Source organism: Mirounga angustirostris, unplaced genomic scaffold, assembly GCF_029215605.1.
Source record: "Mirounga angustirostris isolate CCGP_5_RB_7025 unplaced genomic scaffold, mMirAng1.0.hap1 SCAF_15, whole genome shotgun sequence".
Classification (NCBI taxonomy): Eukaryota; Metazoa; Chordata; class Mammalia; order Carnivora; family Phocidae; genus Mirounga; species Mirounga angustirostris.
In genome coordinates, this window is record NW_026991723.1 from 85,885,313 (window position 1) to 85,904,401 (window position 19,089).

At 50.7% G+C, this 19,089-nt stretch overlaps 1 protein-coding gene across 1 annotated transcript in view; it reads left to right on the forward strand.

Moving 5' to 3' along the window:
• GARNL3 (GTPase activating Rap/RanGAP domain like 3) overlaps window positions 1-18,222 on the forward strand; it is a 142,502-nt gene extending 124,280 nt beyond the window's left edge. The window contains exons 24-30 of the mRNA XM_045883163.3: window positions 3,019-3,085; window positions 9,240-9,347; window positions 10,845-10,963; window positions 13,037-13,175; window positions 14,370-14,585; window positions 15,842-15,968; window positions 17,804-18,222. Coding sequence (XP_045739119.3) covers window positions 3,019-3,085; window positions 9,240-9,347; window positions 10,845-10,963; window positions 13,037-13,175; window positions 14,370-14,585; window positions 15,842-15,968; window positions 17,804-17,981 — 954 coding nt within the window. The 3' untranslated portion in view covers window positions 17,982-18,222. The remainder of the gene's footprint in view (window positions 1-3,018; window positions 3,086-9,239; window positions 9,348-10,844; window positions 10,964-13,036; window positions 13,176-14,369; window positions 14,586-15,841; window positions 15,969-17,803) is intronic.
• Window positions 18,223-19,089: the final 867 nt, after the last annotated feature.

A 19,089-nucleotide genomic window follows, 5' to 3' on the forward strand; every position in this document is an offset into this window, starting at 1 on the left:
AAAGCAACACTTATGTCCTACCCTAGACCTACTATAGGAGGATCTCTAGGAGCGAGAACCTAGAATATATTTTTTAAAGCTCTCTAGTTGAATCTGATGTCTTCAAGAAACAATGTCTCAGAGACTGACTCCCACCAGGCCCCTCACCAGGGGAGACCCACGTAGGCATCAAAGCATGAAATGGGTCTCACTGTGCTAAGTGTTAATAGAGGTCTGAACAAAATGCCAGGGAGTGCCAGAGGAGTAAGTGACTAAGTCCAAGCCATGGTGTCCCCGAGTGCCAGCGCCGTGGCCGGAGCTCAGCCCTTGCCTGCCCTGCAGCCTGAGTCTCTGCACACAGCCATGCTCCTCCACCAGTCAGCATGGTCCTGGGACCCCCTCATAGGCACCCCCCGCCCCGCCCCCGCATGCCAGCGACTTCCCTGGTGTCTGCTGCCTCCATGCTTCAGTTCTGCCTGAACTTCCTCTACTCCTGTGATGGCCACACATCTGCCCTCCCCCACCCCAAGCACATATACAGGCCCTACCTCGAAACGCACAGACTGTCCCATCCCGTCTTTCCCACTACTGCTAACCCTCCCATAATGAGAATAAACATGGCCACCACTGAATGATCACTTTTGTGTCTGGCCCTGTGCCAGGGCACCTCATAAGCACTATCTCACGAAATCTGCCCACCAACTATGGGGAATTTACTGTTCACTTCCCTATTTTTGCAGAAAAGGAAACTAAGACTCAGAAAGGAGGAGTCACTTATTTACTCAAAACCACACAGCTAGTAAGTAGCAGAGACAGGACTTGAACCCAGGCTCTCTGACTCGGAAGGCTGTGCCCTGGACCCCAGCATGCTGTGGCCTCCACAGCCGTGTCCCAAGGCATAATGAGGGATAGGCCACAAAGGTCCAGGCTACAAAGCTGATAGCACTTGGCCCCTCCTGTCCTCCCTCTGGCTGGGTAAGTGTCATCCGACTGACAAGTACTGGGACATCTGAGGAGGAAATGATTATAAGTCAAAGTGGTGGGGACAGGAAGGCTCCCTTTGGGACCAGAGAGTTCAGAGGCTGCTCCCTCACATCACATACCCCCTTGGTGCTGGTTCCACAGCTGGGCTGTGCTGTCAGCTGACATTTACTGAGCATTTCCCAAGTAGCAGGCCCTGTGCTAGGTGCTTCCGTAAGTGGCCTCATGGAATCCTCAGCCCCCACAGGGGCAGATGTCCTTCTTATCTTTCCTTTTACAAATGGAGAAACTGAGGCTCTGCGAGGTTGAACAGGGGGCCTAAGGGCACACACCTCTAAAGTGACAGAGCTAGGATTTCCTTTATTCAGTCATGCATTCACCGAGGATTTATTCTGCTCCTGCCATGTGCCATGCCCCGTGCAGGTGCTGAGTGCGTGACAAGGAACAGCACGGGCGAGGCCTCTGTTCACGAAGCTTATGTTCTAGGGGGGGGGGCCTCTGATAAACAGAAATAAGTGAACATCAGACAGCAACACATACTATGCAGATCGTTAAAATAGGGGGGTATGATATATAGCAGGGGAGGAATTCTCTGGGATTTGCTCCCCACGTCTTTCTGCTCCCAGAGTTGACATTTGACCTCTGAGCCTCAAGGTCTGCCGCCCGCCCCAAAGCACCCACAGCTCTTGCTTGTGGCATTTGCCTCATTGTACCTTGTTTCATGTATTTGTATGCTTTTCTGGTTTTTCTTGAGGGGCGAAACCCTGCCTTACTCATTCATTTCTGCGTGCTGAGTGGCACCCAGGACTGTGCCAGATGATGAGGGACGGGAGGGGACCGTGTTCCATCGGAGGGAGGCCGGAGCCAAGGCAGAGGCCCGTGCTAGGCGAAGTGGGAGGAATGCCCCATACTGAGGGTGGCCAGGGGGGCATCAGCACAGTGACAGTGACAGTAGTAAGGAGGAGGGCTGGCCGGCGGAGGATCTGCTGGAGGAGGCCAGGCGGAGGGTCTGCCGAAGGAGCCCAGGTGGGCCTGGGCACCATCGACTCCGGAAGGGGCTGGAGCGGCGAGCTGAGGGGGGACAGGCCCGTGCCCCTGCCCAGGGAGGCACACACAAGACACCCGAGGGCCCCTGAGGGGGAGGCTGCTGGGCTTGGGGGAGGGGGGGGCCCCTGAGATGTCAGGGCTAGCTCTGCTCACAAAAAGGAGGAGGTTCGGGAGGAAACTAGTCACGCGGGAGAGGAAGATGCCCACAGTGCTGACCAGACAGTGTCAGGCCCTCCTCGAAACCCTTGGAGCGGAGTTCTCATTGCAGTCAGCAAAGTCGTCCTCACACGGGTTTTACAGGCCAAGACCCATGGCCGGAGGTTGAGCCGTTTGCCAGGAGCCCCAGAAGCAGGCAGTGGTGTGGACAGGATGTTCAGGGAGGCGAGTTTGCCCGGAACTAGGAACAGAACCCGGAACTAGGTCTTCTGACGCCCTCTCCGGGATGTCGTGCTGCATCCCTCCAAGTGCGGGAGGGCGAGCGAACAGAAATGAAGACCTGGCCCAGTGGTTCAGAGGTCGGGCGACTGCCCGCCAGCTGAGGCGTGAACGTGGGTGAGGGCGCCAAGAGCAGGAGGCCCCGTTCAAGCCTCGGCGGCGGCACTTACACCACTTACAACCTCGCGTCTCTGCGTCTCACCTCCCTCACCTGCGAAGTGGGAGAACAGCACGTACTCCCCAGGTCCGCGTGCGGGGGAACTGAACTCGCCCTGCAAGGAAGCTTTGGGAACCGGAGCACCTTACCCAAAGAGGGGTCCTGTTGTCAGAGAGAGTGCAGGTGCCCGTCTCCCGAGAGCTCCTTGACGGGTAGAAAAGATGGCGACCAAGTCCCAGTGGGGAAAGGAAGGCGAGAGGGTTCTGTGCGTTATAATCATGGCCGCCCAAGGTGGAAGTGACCCCACAGCACCTGAGAGCCGCCCCCCCCCCCCCGCCCCGCCAAAGCCTTGAACTTGAGAAAGTCTTTCAACGGTGTCCTGTCCAGCCTGCCCACCACCACTGCCTTTATCATTTCAGGTTAATTTTGTGGCAGCTATTGATGTGTACGAGGATGGAGAAGCCGGGCTGCTTTTGTGTTACAACTGTAAGTTGCTAAAATTAACTGCTCTTTTCCTGGGCAATTTAAAGGGAGCCAGACCTAGATTTACCTGGTGCCTTGTTCCTGCGACCTTAATTGCACTCCAGGGAGCATCTAAAAATGGCAATCCGACCTGGATCTCCCAGCCCTCCTGGTGAGATGGGCCTGCCTATGGCACTGTGTCCGGGTTACGGGGTGCTGCCAGTGGCCTCCATTTAGGGAGCCCTTACCGTGTGCCAGGCGCTGTGCTCAGTAGATCCAGTGACTGTTTCAGTGAATTCTCACCTGTTACTACCTGAGGTTTGGAGATAAGGTCCCTGAGGCCTGGAGAGGTGAACTGCCTTTCTCGGGATCAGGCAGCTACAGAGCAGCAGACCCAGGGTTCACATTTGGGGCCCTCTTGACCCCAGCACCCCAAATTTTAACCAGTTACTATTCCACTCTTTGCTGCTCCCAGGCTGTTAAAGAAATCAGCCTCAACCTGGTGTATCCAGCCTCACTTGGGGCCGGTGGGTTTCAGGCAGAGCAGATCAAACACATCAAAAAGGGTCTTCATGGATTTTCAGCATTTCAAAAGCTAATATGATACTGCAATAAAAAGGATCCTTTTAAGACTCAACGTAGTAAGATATTTTCCTGGATAAGCCTGCCCAGTGTAACTAAAACAACAAAACGTATTCTTCCAGCCTAGAATTGTATTGATTTCCATACACATGGGGCTGATACTTCGATTAATCTTTGAGGAATAAGTATGGGAGGGCTAATTACTAGCAGAGAAATTTGTTTGGTAAAAATCATCTTTTGAGATGCGAGATATGATAGCCTAGTGGTGAGGGGGCCGACCCGCAAGGCAGCAGGAACAGAGCCTGCTGCCCGCTCTCCAGCGGGGCTCCTGGGCCCCACGGCTCCCAGGTTACAGGGCCCAGTGGAGCGGGGGTGGGGGGGGGAGATCACTTCTATAAGATCTCTTTATCTCTTTCACAGTTATCACATGTTGTCTTCCCACTTTAATGAAAAATTTGGGAGGAAAAACTTGTGGCGGGATGCTTTACAAACTGATGTCATTTTTTTTTTCTTCTAACCGCTTGAAAGGATGGAGGGATTTTAGGTGGGAGAGAAGATCAGACCAGAAAGATAGAGCAGGTTATCAGATTGGGATGATTAGTCCCGAACTGGAAAGGGAAGGAACATGGAAACAAAGGTGGGTGACATCCTCCCTGTACCCCACTGGAAGCTTGTGGACCCGAGCAGGCAGCTGTCCTGAGGGCGGCAGTGGCCCAGTGCTATGTCAGGTATGGTTCAAGCGGCCTCTCTGGCTCGAGGAGCCCCAGGAACTTGCACTTCCCCTGGCTTTGCTGGTGTCCTGGCTTCAGGCTCTGCTTTCATCTCAGATGGGATCGGTGTATGCGTGTGTCTGTTTTGCTAGACCCGCCAAGCCATCAGAAGGTAATAAGCTCTGTGTGTTTAGATGCTACGTGGGTCAAGGCCTTGGGAATCCCAGAGGTTCCCAGACCTGCCTCCGTCTTCCCCAAACTGTGCCACTTGCTTCCATTTCTCTGGGTCAGGAATCTGGTTTTTCTTTTCCATCTCCCTCCTTCTCCCAGCAGGCTGGTGCGTCCCTGGTGAACAAGCCAGAGAACCAGCTGGTTTTCCCCCAGAGTCTCCCAAGCTACTTCTGTAACCCATTCCCACACACACAGGGCACGCTGCGCTTGCCCGCTTCTGTCCAGACAACTGTGCCCTGAAGGCCCTTGTCAGTAAGGTGCTATAGAATGATCTTGCTCCCCCCAAGATTTGCAGCTGATTTTCATCAGTTTCTTTTCTATTTCCATTAAAAAAACAAAACAAAGTAAAAAACAACTTTTATAAACTGAGAGTTTCATATAACGAGACTTTTCTCTCAGATGTGTTAAAGATTAAAATATTTTATAATAGAAATTATAACTCCCAGTTATATGTTCTTAGAGAAAAATGTATTTGCAAGATCAATTTCAGGGGAGAAAAGTATAAATAGTTCAGTATATTGAGGATCTTATGTTCTTATCATTAATCTCTATCTTGAATATCAGAGTCAGTCTTGACTTAAAAAAAGAAAGAAAATTTGGCCATGACCTTAGCATGCAATAATGATTCACCTTTAATGCAAATACTAAATTTCAGTACTAAGGTGAACTCTGTTTGCTGATGGAGTTTTAAAGATAATCACACAAGGAAACTAGAAACGTTCACGTAAGTACCGTTGATTCTCCGTGTGACCACATTTAACCTAAGTCTTAACTTCCAGATGAGTAATGTGAAGAATATAGAACCTACCTCTCATGTCTGCTGTGAAGATTAAACAGGATTATACATGGAACACGTTGCCAGGCACAGCAAGACTTTTTTTTCCTCCTTTTATTCCAGATTCATCAGAGCATCAGTCAGCATCCAGTTTGTTTTGTAACCACCATAGGCTTTTATACATGCAGAAAGGGACTTTTCTTCAGAGAAATTTGTTTTAAAATCAGAAGTAGTATCTGTCACCCTGTCACCCTGATGGGGAAGGTCAAATGGAGGCAAGGTCATGGACTCCTAGCTCCTTCCTGGGCCACAACATTTTAGACTCCTGCCCCTCACCCCAGCTCCCCCATTCAGGCTGCCCTTTTTAAACCCCAACAAATGACCTTCTCTGTGCCAGGCACACACTAGATTCTGGAGACACAACAGTGAAAGGCGCTGCCAGGGACTGCAGTGAGCTCACAGTTTAGGGGAGGGCCCGGCATGGACGCCAGTACTTTTAAGTGTGAATGTGCTTCACAGCTCTGCGGCTCAAGAAACATGCTTTGCTTACTTTTCTAAATCAGTTCAGTCTGATTGAGAGCCCCCTGTCCTCGGGTGCAGAAACCACCAATATTAGTTATTGGGAGGGAGAGCCCTCTACTTCTCTGGAGTCATATTGGAGTCCCTGGGGCTTATTCACTTGGAAAGGAGAGCAGAGGAACCTCTGAAGTACAGTCTGGATCACCTCATCCATGCCCGGGTGCCCATTTCTCAGGTGGGCAGCTCCACTCTGGGCCAGGCTGAGCTCCCAAGGCACGTACACACCATCCCTTGCCATCCAGCAGGCTCTCTGCTCTGTGAGCTCAGTCTCCTCCAGCCCAGACACCCTCAAACCTACCAGCAGTCGGCTGTCCCCTGGTGGGAGCTGGGGTGGGATAAGGGGGTGGAGAGGAGATGTGTATAAGGGACCCGGGCCTTGAGGAACACACCACAGCTGTGTCCTTCCTGAGCAGGGATGGTGAGGGAAGAGTAGCTCACTCATTCTACAAATATTTACTGAGCACCTAATGTTTCCACAGTGAGTAAAAGATACACAGATGCCTGCCTCTCAGAGTACATTTTCAAGGGGACAGATAGACAATTAACAGGATAAGAAAAGTACCTAGTATGTTGAATGGTGGTATGTGCTATGGATGTAAAGCAGGGAGAGGGGCTGAAGGCAGGCAGTGGAGGTCCCGAGGACCTCCACCTTGGTGCTCCAGGAGCCCCCTCCCATTCCCTACTTAAACTGCCATCTTTCCTTTCGGGAGATTTCCTTCCCTGTGGCTGTTCCTCAGTCTGCTGGCTCCTCCCATCTCTCTCCCCACTTCCCAGCTTCCAGTGACTCCGTCACTGGAAGGCGCGGGGCGCGGGTCTCCATTTAGGGAAGGTAGAGAAGGAAGACCTCCTTGGACGGGGCACTCAGAGAGAAGACCCCGAGGGAGTTGGAAGGGGTGTGTAAAGACCTTGAGGAGGGAACATTCTAGTATTTCAAGGTGACCCCAAGAGGACCAGGTTCAGGGAGGGCCTGGTAGGTGAGGGGCCTCTTAGCTGGTGAGCAGCTGGAGGAGTTTGAGCAAAGGGGCGATAGGATCGGACCTAGGTATGACAAGGACCACGGGCCACTCAGGCCGCTGTGTGGAGAGCTTCACGGAAGCAGGTAAGGCAGTTCACTTACCAGGTGACTGCACCCATGTGATGAGAGGTGACAGCGGCTTTGCTCCAGCACACAGCAGTGGAGGTGCTGAGACGTGGTCAGACCCTAGAGGTATTTGAAATATGAGAACAAGATCATCGGTTCTTGAATCCAACATGGCATATGCCAGGGGGGAGAGAAGGGAGGCTGCACTTTGGGACTTGAGCAACTGGAAGAATGGAGAATACCATTTACTGAGATGTGGGAAACTAAGAAGAGCAAGTGTGGGGGGAAAGATCAAGAGTTGAGTCTGGACAGGTCAGTGCCTCCCAGATACGCTATTAGAGACACTGGGGCTGAGGGGAGAGTGCCCGTGGGAGATCCTCATATGGGATCCATTAGCATGTAAGTGACACGGAGTCACTGGAAGCTGGGAAGTGGGGAGAGAGATGGGGGGAGCCAGCAGACTGAGGAACAGCCACAGGGAAGGAAATCTCCCGAAAGGAAAGACGGCAGTTTAAGTAGGGAATGGGAGGGGGCTCCTGGAGCACCAAGGTGGAGGTCCTCAGGAAACCTTGATGAGAGAGCAGGTGTCCCTGGGGAGCAGTGGGAGCAAACCCCCCTGCATAGGATGAGAGAGAATGTAAGAGAAAGTAGAGGCAGGAATCCAGAGAGCCTTCCAGAGAATTTTCCTTTGTGGGGAAAGAGAAGGGAAGGTTCAGGAAAGGAGGAAGAGAGGTCACGGAGGAGGAAGAACAGTTGCTTTCTAGAAGGTGGAAGAAAGCAGCATGCTTGCGGGCTGGGGGGAAAGACCCGATGGAAAAGGGCAAACTAGGGTGCAGCCCTGAGAGCAGGAGCAGATGGGCCCGAGAGGAAAGGGGGGGACCAGCCTCACCTGTACCTCGGAGAGGCCAGAGCCTCAGCACAGCCGTGAGGGGCCACCCTTCCTGAGCGGCTGTCCTCTCTGGGAGCAAGGGCTTCAGCTGAGACTGAAGGTACCTTTTTCTCCCCTAGTGAACCCATTGTAGCAAAAATAAGACAGCACTGACTTTGGCTCATTTTCCCTCTCCTAAGGACTCACTGTGTTAGTTAAACTATATAAGACAATTGCTTTGTAAGCCTAGTGGTCGCATGAAAGGAGTCCCTAAACAGGTTTGACAGGGTGGGAGCCTCAGCTGGGCCATAGCAGCTGCTGGGAGGGCCTCCTGCTTGCCCCCATGCAGGCCCTGACCAGCCGCCCGGCTCCCCCAGCCTCTGCCCTCCCACAGCGCAGGGCACAGCGTTCGGGTCTAACCAGGGAAGGGAGTGAGTGCTTAACGGGCATGAGGTTTCTTTTTAGGGTCATGAAAAGATGATAAAATTAGTTTGTGACATTGTCTGCAAATTTACTCAAATACATTGAATGGTACACTTAAAGGGGGTGAATTTTATGATATGTAAGTTATAGCTCCATAAAACTGTTTAAAAATAATTAAAAATAAAACCATATGGCTAAAACATGATGGACTTCTGGAATAACAGGAGCCTTTGCTTCTATACTGACCTTTTCACTCGGAGAGGATCTGAACCACCTGGACTTGGGTTCAGAGCTCAGAGCAGGCCAGGAACAGAGCAGCTGTTCAACTGGCCTTATTCTAATTCTGGCTTGGGTTCCCCAACGTGACACAGCCATATGGCTTCGAGTTTTCCTAATAAAATGTGGGGAGGCGGGGAGGAAGTGGCGGGGAGCATACAGCCCCCACGTGAGGCTCAGAGCATGATCTACCTTGCAGGAGCGCCTCCTCCATCCGGGGGGAGCTCCATCTAGGGTCCCTTCTCTGCCGTCAAGCTCACCCGTGTTCAAACCCTGCTTCCCCGTGTGGTACTTGTGAGACTTTGGACAAGCTGCGTCACCTCTCCTGGCCTCAATTTTCTCATCTGTATACGGAGCGTAATAACGGCATCTACTTCAGAAGGTTATTCAGATGAAATAGGTGTTTAAAGCTCAGTGCCTGGCACATAGTAAATCCTCCCCAAATGGCAGCCATGAATACTTGCTGTAGTCGTGTCGCTCGGCCCCGCCCACCTCCTGGCTGAGCACCTGGCGGCGTGGCGGTGTTGGCTCCAGCTGCGTGTGCCGACCTAGCAGATAGGACACTAGCCTGGTTGCCTGTGTTTTCATTTATCTAATTACCAGCTCTAAGCATTGTCTCTCACAAAAAATGAGTCGCTATTGTTTTGTTGCAGACAGTTGCATCTATAAAAAGGTTTGCCCATTTAATGGGGGCTCTTTTTTGGTTCAACCCTCTGCGTCAGATTTCCAGTTCTGTTGGAACCAGGCTCCTTATGCGATTGGTAAGAAAAACCTAGATCATTTTGCTCTTCCCCTCCTGCATAGACCCATCTGAACAGTTCAATCCCATGTAAGCAAACTCGCTGGCTTACTGCTAGATTGCTATGAGTTATGTGAGTCTGATGAGTACGCAAAGGGTTCTTTTTCCTTTTTAATTGTTGTCCTGTTTGTTCCCCTTTTGGGGACTCTTGCCGTCCCCTTTGCCTCCCAGTTGTGAGCGTGTGAGCATTTGAGAGCCGTGAAATCCCAGTTTTCAGGACTTGGGGATCTTCCAGTTATCATTTCATTTCTGGGTCTTGCTTTCCTTTTCTCACAATTTGAGAGCAAGATCTCCAGCCTTAAAATGCCACCTGACTTGTTGGAGAAGCACAATGCATTCTGCACCATTCTTATGTATTTTGAAGCTTGAAAATCTGGAATCACAGAAACACAGGCACTTCGCCTGCCACTGAAATATTAGGGAGTGAGTGGTAGTGCTTCCCTCCTGGGGTTCAGGATCCACAGCTGGGTATCTGCCTGGTGAGAGTCAGCTCAGAGCCAAGAATGTTTGAATTAGTACTGTTTTCTCCCAAGGACAAGTATGTGATCATAGGTGAACAGTCTAGAGTCTTGAGATGAGAACAGAAGATCCAATCCGGATAATGGAGGGACCAGTCAACCTTCGGTGACGGACGAGAGATGGCCCAAAAAAACCCAAAAAACAAAAACAGAAGGAAGGATTGATGATTGCTTTCAGGTTTTGAGCCCCAGCACTGGAGGTCACTTGAGAGAGCAAGGCTAGAGGCATGGGTGTGGTAGGTCACCCCGGGTAAAGCCAAGGGAGTAGAGAGTTCACCAAGGAGAGAGCAAACAGAGAATAAGAGTGTGAAGGAGCATGGGAGCATGAAGTAGCCAGTGAAGAGGCCAAAGCGGAGAGGTCCCAGGGCAACCAGGGCAGCTGTGGGGCCTGGAAGTCAGGGTGTCGTAAAAACGATTTCAAGAAGAGGGGCCGACCTTTCACGAATAACTCTACAAACCCATTGATGCCACGGCACCCTGTGAGGGACAGTGAGGAAGAAGACCCAATCCCGGCCCAGGCATGGCAGGAGGAGCACAGAGGAGAAGGGAGCAAGTGACAGGGCATGAAGACCCGGGAAAGGCGGGGTTTCGGGGCCCAGCAGCATCTGCCAGAGGGGACAAGAGGGGGGAATGTCTCTCGGGACTTGAGCGGGTGAGCCTCCAGGAGACCAGGTTATGCGACCCCAGTGAAAAGGGGACAAGGAGAAACAGAGGCAGTGCTCACCAACTTGAAGCAGAAGCTTGGCAGCTAAGAGGAGGCTGTCTCAGGAATGAGGCTCTCTTAGATTCGGGGGACATGCCAGGGGAGGAAGAAGAGAAGCAGCCGGAGGAGGAGGGGAGATGGAAGTTTCTGGAGCAGTGAGGGCAGTTGTGGGATGGTCCGGCACCTCGAGAGCCACAGGCCAGCAGGCTGGCAGCTGACGCGCCCCGTTGCCTTGCAGTGTGCGCTTTCCCGTACCTCCTGGCCTTCACCACCGACTCCATGGAGATCCGCCTGGTGGTGAACGGGAACCTGGTCCACACAGCCGTCGTGCCGCAGCTGCAGCTCGTGGCCTCCAGGGTGAGCAGCACCTGAGCTCCAGGAGGGCGTGGATGCTATCTCACGGAGTTAGGCCCCTTGTGTGCCAGAGGGAGAGCATCCACAGCAGAACCCCCATGGGGTTTTCGTGTGTGGCCCCCTCGGGCCTCCCTCGTGTGTGGTCACTCAGTGCAGGTAGCAGTTGTGAAGCTCTGAAGCTCTGGGCTGAAGAGAGGAATGTGCCATCAGGCTGGGTTAGGTCAGGGGGTCCCCGCTGCCCCGAGGGACAGCCCAAGTCCAGAAAAGGAAGAGCTTGTGGTATCCCCATTCTTCCTTTGCCGCTTTCCATCCTCAGCTCGATTTTTGTGGCCCGTGAAATATGGCTAACTGACTAATCCATGTCCTGAAACAGTTTGAGCAAAACCAAGGGACACGGGAACGGAGATGACTTCCCAAGGTGTCTTTGTCGCTGGCACACAATCCAAGAGGTCTTGTCCTAGCTCCTCCCGCGCCAGCCGCACAGTCCGCCCCGTCCCTGCCAGGCCGGCTGGGCCCCCCTGCTCAACCCCCGTGGTGCCTTCTCCATCCCGACATGCATCCCCTTTGGGGGGTGGCTGACTGCCTATCTGCCTCCCCTACTACGCTGACAGTTCCAGGAGTCGGGGACTAGCACCGCGCCAGGCGTGTGCTGGTAAAGGTTGAACCACCAGCCCTCCGGAGCCTGGAAGTCAGAGTGTGTGTGTGTGTGTGTGTGTGTATGTGCACATACATATGTATGTACCTCAGTCGGTTATAAATTTTGCTGATAGAAAAATTAAAATAGCTTATGGTTTACAAAGAATAAAATGTATAGTGTTTTTATCTTGAAATCCGTTAGGCCAGTCGGCTCTCACAAAATACTTTTCGTTAGTTTTTGCTAACTGTGGGTAGGGCCTACCCTGATTTTACAGCTGGGGGTTGTAGCTCGGTACATTAACTCTTTTTCCAATAGGCTGGCTGTTCATGAAATCTGATATGTGATCTACTATTAAAATATTTCTCACTCTCATACAAACCGGTCATTAAACCAAAATTTCTTTCACTTCCAACACTAGCCTCAACACACTTCTGCTTTCAATCTTCACTATTAGAAATTTTCTCCATCCCATTAAGCCCAGACGGTCAACAAAACAACAAATCCAGCTCTGGTCTATAGTGTCTGCTCATTTCCATGGTGTAAATAGTCCCGCCATCAGGACGTCCAGCTTCCAGTGTGGAAGTTGATGTAAATAACCTCAAGAACATAGATCATGGTAAACATAGTCAAAGAATTAGGAATGGTCAAATTCTGACATTTAGTACCTTTGTGGGTTTTTTTTGGGTTTTTTTGTTTTTTTTTTTAAAAGATTTTATTTATTTATTTGAGAGAGAGAGAATGAGAGACAGAGAGCATGAGAGGGAGGAGGGTCAGAGGGAGAAGCAGACTCCCTGCCGAGCAGGGAGCCCGATGCGGGACTCGATCCCGGGACTCCAGGATCATGACCTGAGCCGAAGGCAGTCGCTTAACCAACTGAGCCACCCAGGCGCCCAGTACCTTTGTTTTTAATATTATTTATTTAAGTTTAATAATGGCTGTGTTTCACTTGCAAAATCCCTGAAAATCGGCACTCGTGGATCAGTTACAAGCCGGCTCCAGCACCCCCCGGCTGTTCCCACCAGAGCCAGCACAGGGCGGGTGTGCGTGAATGTTTGCTGAACCAGTGAATGAATGGTCCGTGTTCCCATCTGTAAGTGGACCCGACTGAACCCCAGATACTTTCCAGGTCTGACGCTGCGGGTGCCTGACGTTCCTGTTAGGCAGGTGTGCGCTGGGTTGGGAAATGGCCTCTTTTCTATTGTGAATCAGCAAGCAGATAAGGGGAAGTGTGGGGAACTGAATACCCAGGAAAGGTCTGGGGTGGCGGGCAGGACTTTTGCTCTGGAAGCCCGCTGCCCAGGCGCATTACCGCACTGCATGCCCCAAGGACAGAGCGGCCGAGCCGAGATCGCTTGCAGGCTTTGCGGTGATGACGGGAGGGCCATGGGTGCAGGGCCTCTAAGCCACGCAGCTCCCTAATGCTTTCTCTTTCATTCTAGTCGGATATATACTTCACAGCCACCACTGCTGTGAACGAGGTCTCGTCCGGACACAGCTCCAAGGGGGCCAGTGCCCATAATTCTCCTCAGACGCCCCCAGGCCGAGATACTCCCGTGTTTCCTTCTTCCGCGGGGGAAGGTGAAGTGCAATTTTTACTGTCTTATTAATAGAGATCTCCAATCCATTCTGATTTTTTTTTTTTAAGATTTTTATTTATTTATTTGAGAGAGAAAGAGCACAAGCAGGCAGAGGGTCAGAGGGAGAGGGGGAAAGAGACTCACTGCTGAGCAGGGAGCCCGACGCGGGGCTCCATCCCAGGACCCTGGAATCATGACCTGGGCGGAAGGCAGATGCTTAATGGACTGAGCCACCCAGGCGCCCCTCCATTCTGATTTCTCTAGTTCATTCTCACATATCGACATGTGACTACTGCCTAACGAAGTCACTATTTAAAGCTATTTAAACAAATGCATTCTGAATGCATTGGTTGCATTCTTAAGAAACCTGTGATAACAACTACAAAAGCCCATTATGAAAAGAACTGTTTCCATGGGGAGAAGGGGGTTGAGAGCTAGAGATTCCAACTTGCCACAGCAAAGGTGTCTTTCCTTCAGGGATGTTAATGATCTGGTAGGTTTTTATAGCCAGAAGGACAGAGTCCTAAAACCTACGGAGCACACCCAGCTTTCACTCCATCTGGATCTGCTCACGAATCCCAAAGGCCTTTGCTGTGGTTACGACTTTGCTCTGAGCACCGTGCTTTTCCCGGCTGCTCACCACATCGGTTGTTACTTCTCCCGTCCCTGGAAGCACAGGGTACCCCAAGCAGGCAGGGTGCTGCCGCTGTCTGCCCTCCTGGGTGCTCTCCCCTCCTGGGCACGCGGCGCCGTAGCAGGTGCATGTTTAGCCATATACGTGTGAAAACAGTGCCCTTAAAACCAAAGCCATCAGGGGGCGCCTGAGTGGCTCAGTCGGTTAAGCGTCTGCCTTCGGCTCAGGTCATGATCCCGGGGTCCTGGGATTGAGCCCCGCATCGGGCTCCCTGCTCAGCGGGCAGCCTGCTTCTCCCTTTCCCACTCCCCCTGCTTGTGTTCCCTCTCTCGCTGTGTCTCTCTCTGTCAAATAAATAAATAAAATCTTTAAAAAAATAAAAATAAAAAAACCAAAGCCATCAGGCACCATCCCTCTGTCGCTCCAAATGGGGTCTGGGAGGTCAGCATGCAGCCTAAATTCTTCCTTCCTGCTCACTGGGTTGAGGAACCGGAAGTCACCCTTGTAAATAGTACAGACTTTGCTTAAAGTTCTCATGTTCTTTTCTCAATTATATTTCAGGCGAAACTCCATCCAAAAATCTGTACAAGATTCCACTCAGAAACCTTGTGGGCAGAAGCATCGAACGACCTCTGAAGTCGCCTCTGGTCTCCAAAGCTGTCACCCCGCCCACAGCCATCGGCCTGGGCATCGCTGCCATTCCCGTCACTCACTCCCTGTCCCTGTCCCGCATGGAGATTAAAGAAATAGCCAGCAGGACACGCAGGGAACTGCTGGGTAACGACGGGCCGTTTTTGTGTTTTTGCTGTTTGTAAATAGGCCAGCTGGTTTCATCTTGGATGTTAATCATCCTCGGAAACAATGACTTAAGAAAGAAACTTTCCCTTTAACAAGGGCTTTATAAACCATTATAGTGCAGCTACGCCTAGGAATAGTGTACGGTTTACCCCCAACAACGATGTGTCAGTCTGTGTGTCTGTCAGTCTGGTGTGGAAGGCTGCCCAAACCAGGTTAAAAGCAGAAAAGGCAGTTTACAAAACAGTAGATCTAGTCTGACACAATTTCTTAAAATATAAGTATTTCTATATGTAGGATTTCCTAGAAAGTATCTAGAAGGATTTACAACCTCCAGTTCTCAGATAATATGTTACATTTGTGTACTTGAAATTTTAAATTCACCCTGTTTTTGATATTCGTGGTGCAGTTCAGTTATGGCTTCCCGAAGCCCAGAGACCCTGGGGGCAGGTCTGTAGGGATGGCACAGACGTGAGATATTTGGTAGATCCTTCTCTCTCGGTAACACTGATGGGAGACCAGACCGGAAAAGCACGAAGTACTGTGATAGTCGTGCAGAGGCGAGACTGCTAGAAAGACTTTTGTTCCGAATTGTGAAAACAAAGTAGAGAAAAAGGACATGATGTGCTAAACCAGTAAGAAGTGGTTTGAAACCTAATTGGGACCTGCATGGCCTAAAACTGCAAGGACAGTTCACCTTAGGGCATCCCTGGCCTGCAGTCCTGTTTCCTGACAACTGGGGCGGGGATGCAGGCCGCCTGACCGGGCAGGCTTTGACTCTGGCAAAGTCGGTCGGTCTTAGAAGTTGGTGCCTTCCATTGTGCTTTCAAAGTATGCGTGTTGCTATTTTAACCCACTGTGCCCTGTGAAAGCTTGATCTGCCAGCCGCTGTGTTACAGACCACTGTGCTTTTCTGAAATTGAGCCTCAGAGTTGGAGAATTATAGTCTCCAGTGTTAGGATCATGGATTTTTCTCTCCTCCTCTAGACCGTTCTGAGTTTCCTTCCTCCCTCCCTCCCTCCCTTCCTTCCTATATATATATATTCTTTAGGATCAGAAAAAAAAACTTCCACCAACAAGAAAACCAGTTACTTTAAAATATATAATTTATCAACGCTTCCTGACTCTATCCCAATAATGCACCAATAGCCAACCAAGAAAAAAAAAGGACATTTTCTATCCCCATGGCAGCCCAGTGGTAATAACCCTCTGACCTGTGCTTCTCCCCTATAATCTAGGCCTCTCTGATGAAGTTGGACCCAGGTCAGAAGGAGCACCAAAGCCCAAATCAAAAGCCCGGAAGCAATTAGAAGAAAGCCAAGGAGGCCCGAAGCCAGGGACAGCAAGATCAACTAGCAGTGACAGGTATAGGCCATCCCCAGCTGTCCCTGCTCAGGGTGGTGGCCCTTTGGGTCACAGCACTGCCATGAGGCCCTTTCTGCTGACTGACGGTGCCACGGGCAGACAGCATCCAGCTCCTCTCTGAGGACCCCTAGGCTGGCCCAGGGAGGGGCTCAGGCACAAGGGGGCAACCTCACTTACGATTCAGCAAATGCTCATAAAAATACATAAAGGGATTTTTATCTTTCTTTTTCTTTCTTTCTTTCTTTTTTTTCCCTCACCAGATTGAGAGAGATTTTTTTTAAGATTTATTAATTTGAGAGAGAGAGAGCAAGCATGAGTGGGAGGGGCAGAGGGAGAGGAACAGAGAATCTCAAGTAGACTCCATGCTAAAAATGGAGCCCAACGTGGGGCTGGATCTCACAACCCCAAGATCACGACCTCAGCCGAAACCAAGAGTCAGATGCTTAACTGACTATACCACCCAGGCGCCCCGACAGAGATATTTTTAAATAAAAATGCTCAGTAGGAGCAACAGATAATAGGTCCTCTCCAATGCTTCTGGTGGGAAGGGAGCAGGTACAGCCTTTTGGGATGGCAGTTCAGTATCCCATGTCAGTGAACGTTTGTGAAGTCCCACTGATGTGTCCCCTAAGAGCCTCCATGTCCCTCAAGCTCCTGTATGGAGGGTAAGGTGGCGCATGTCCAGGCTCCAGTAATTCACTCAACACACATTCTTAGGGCACCCGGCACTGAGCTGGATGTTGGGGATATGAAGATCACTCTCAGGGGGTCCACAGGCCAGGGGGGAAGGCCAACAAAACACTCTAGGAATTGCAGCATTCCGGGGTGGCAGGTGATGCACAGGAATGAGCAGTGCCAGCCACCCCCACCTGGAGCAGGGAGGGTCTCAAACACCAGGAAAGGCTGAGCCAGGTCCACAGACCCAGTAAGCATTAGCCTGGCCGAGAGGGGGCAGCACTCACAGATGCTTTAATCCCACAAACCGAGCCCCTTCTGTGTGGCAAGTCCTGCCTTTGTGGACTTTACATTCTAGTGTGGAGACCCAGACCATACACCTGTAAACAATTAAGCAAATTAAATCGTTTCCAGTAGTGACAAGTGCTGTAAGGAAATTTTTAAAAAGGTAAGAGTTGGGGGGGGGCGTGGGTAGAAGTTCTACTTTGGGAAGGGGGTGTCAAGAGGGCTTCTCTGAGGAAGTGGCATTGAGCCAAGCTTTGATTGAATTAGAAGGAACAAGGGGAACCGCAGGGGCAAAGGCTCTGAAAGGCATGGCCTGTTGAGCGTCCAAAGGCTGGGCCGGGGGCTTTCACAGGCCAAATGAGTACTTGTTGAATGAATGAACCCCCTGAACTTGGTCAAATTGGTTTTGCAGCTATCAAGAGAGTGTCCTGAGTACAAGAGAAAAATCAAGGGGGTAGGTTGGGCTGGGAGGAGGCAGAAGGGTCCCCAGGGCCAGATCCTGTGGTCTGTGGTCCTGTGGGTAGGAGTTTCAGCCTTATCCTCAGGCCACAGGGAGCCCCAACCCAGGAGGGTTTTAGGCAGAGAGTGACATTATCCCGATTTGCCCTTTAGAAAGGTAAAAAATACCTCAAACACCTCCTATGTGTCACCTTTGGCCTTTAAAACTCCCAACAGCCCATGAGGTAGGGCTGGCTGACTGCAGACTCCACGCTCTGTGGGGCTGACTCCTACATGTCCCCACCTTTCCCCACTAATGGGTGGGGGGTGAGGGGATACAGGCTTTATGAGCTCAGATGAGCAGGAAACTGCCTGACAGAAGGGGCCCCGGTCACTAGTGCTCTCCAGGGATCCCTTACGTGACTTTTCTCTTCTAGGATCACCACGGGCTCCTTGGAAAGTCCTTCTGCTCCAGAAGCCAACCCCGAGGGGCGCTACCACTCGACGGGCTCTGACCAGGACCCTGTGGCGGACAGAGAAGGCAGCCCCGTGTGGGGCAGTAGCCCCTTTCAGCTCACAGCTTCCTCGGATGAAGACATTATTGACCTGAAGTAAACAGGGTCCGGATCGAGTTTGCCATCTTTAATTTTCTTATGGAGGTTTATACTCTTTAACCAGTTCTGACAGCATTTCTCAACAAAATGTGGCTTTTAGCCCGCCCGTGATCTACTGGACCAAACCTTCTGCATACCTGGCCGGTTTGGGTCTCTCCAATGTCCAGTGCCATCTTTCTTGACCTTTGTTTCTTTCTGTTCAGGAACCATCAGTCCCCTTGTAATAAAGGTAGTAGATTTCATTGAGGTTTTAGATTGAAACTTTGAATAAATCAAAAATGTTCATTCTTATTTACTGCAACCTTCTCTTGTATTTTATATACTTTGATGGAAAAATTATTTTTTCATTACAGTTTTGATTTATGTCACATATTGTGTTTCTTTTATAAAGAAAAGCCATTGCTTTTTAAATTTATTATAAATAAGTTTTCTTTCTGCACATTTGGCCCCTGTTGCTGTTTCAGTTCACTGAGTTTGGAACCAGCTGTGTCCCTGCCTATAGACTTTTGAGAAAAGCTGAATGGTTAGTTCTTAGAAGCTCCTGCTCCCTCCTCGTGTCTCACAAAGCCTGTTAAGAGCCTTAAGATTATTTTGTTTGGTTTCGTAGTTACTCTGAAATCATATAGTCAGGCAGTAGTCACTCCTTGCCACCAAAATCATCATCCTCAAATTCCCTTCTCATGTTCAGGTCTGCTTTGCTCTTCCACGTGAACCAAGTGATTGTCCTTCTGTTGTCATCACTTGCCTTCTGTTGCCCCCTCCTCAGAGTGAGAAGAAAATGTGGGCTTGACCAAGTACAAATGAAACCGTGAAATGTCAGCCTCTGGCCACAGGAGATCCAAGGGGGAAACCTAGTTTCACTGACACTGTAAAAATTTTAATCTGTGTGAAGAAGGTAATTTACCTTTGGCTTTAGTCTAATGGATTCCATTTTATTAGCTCTCTTCGCCTAAATTACCCACCAAAAGAAACTTTAAATCATTTCCCCCGTGAAAGCATCCCTGAGGGTTCTTCTGCACGCCTTCCCTGGGAGTGCAGAGAGCTGTGTTTGACATGACCTTGATCGGACAGATTTTACAGAAGTTTGGGTCCTACCTCCTCGTGGGCCT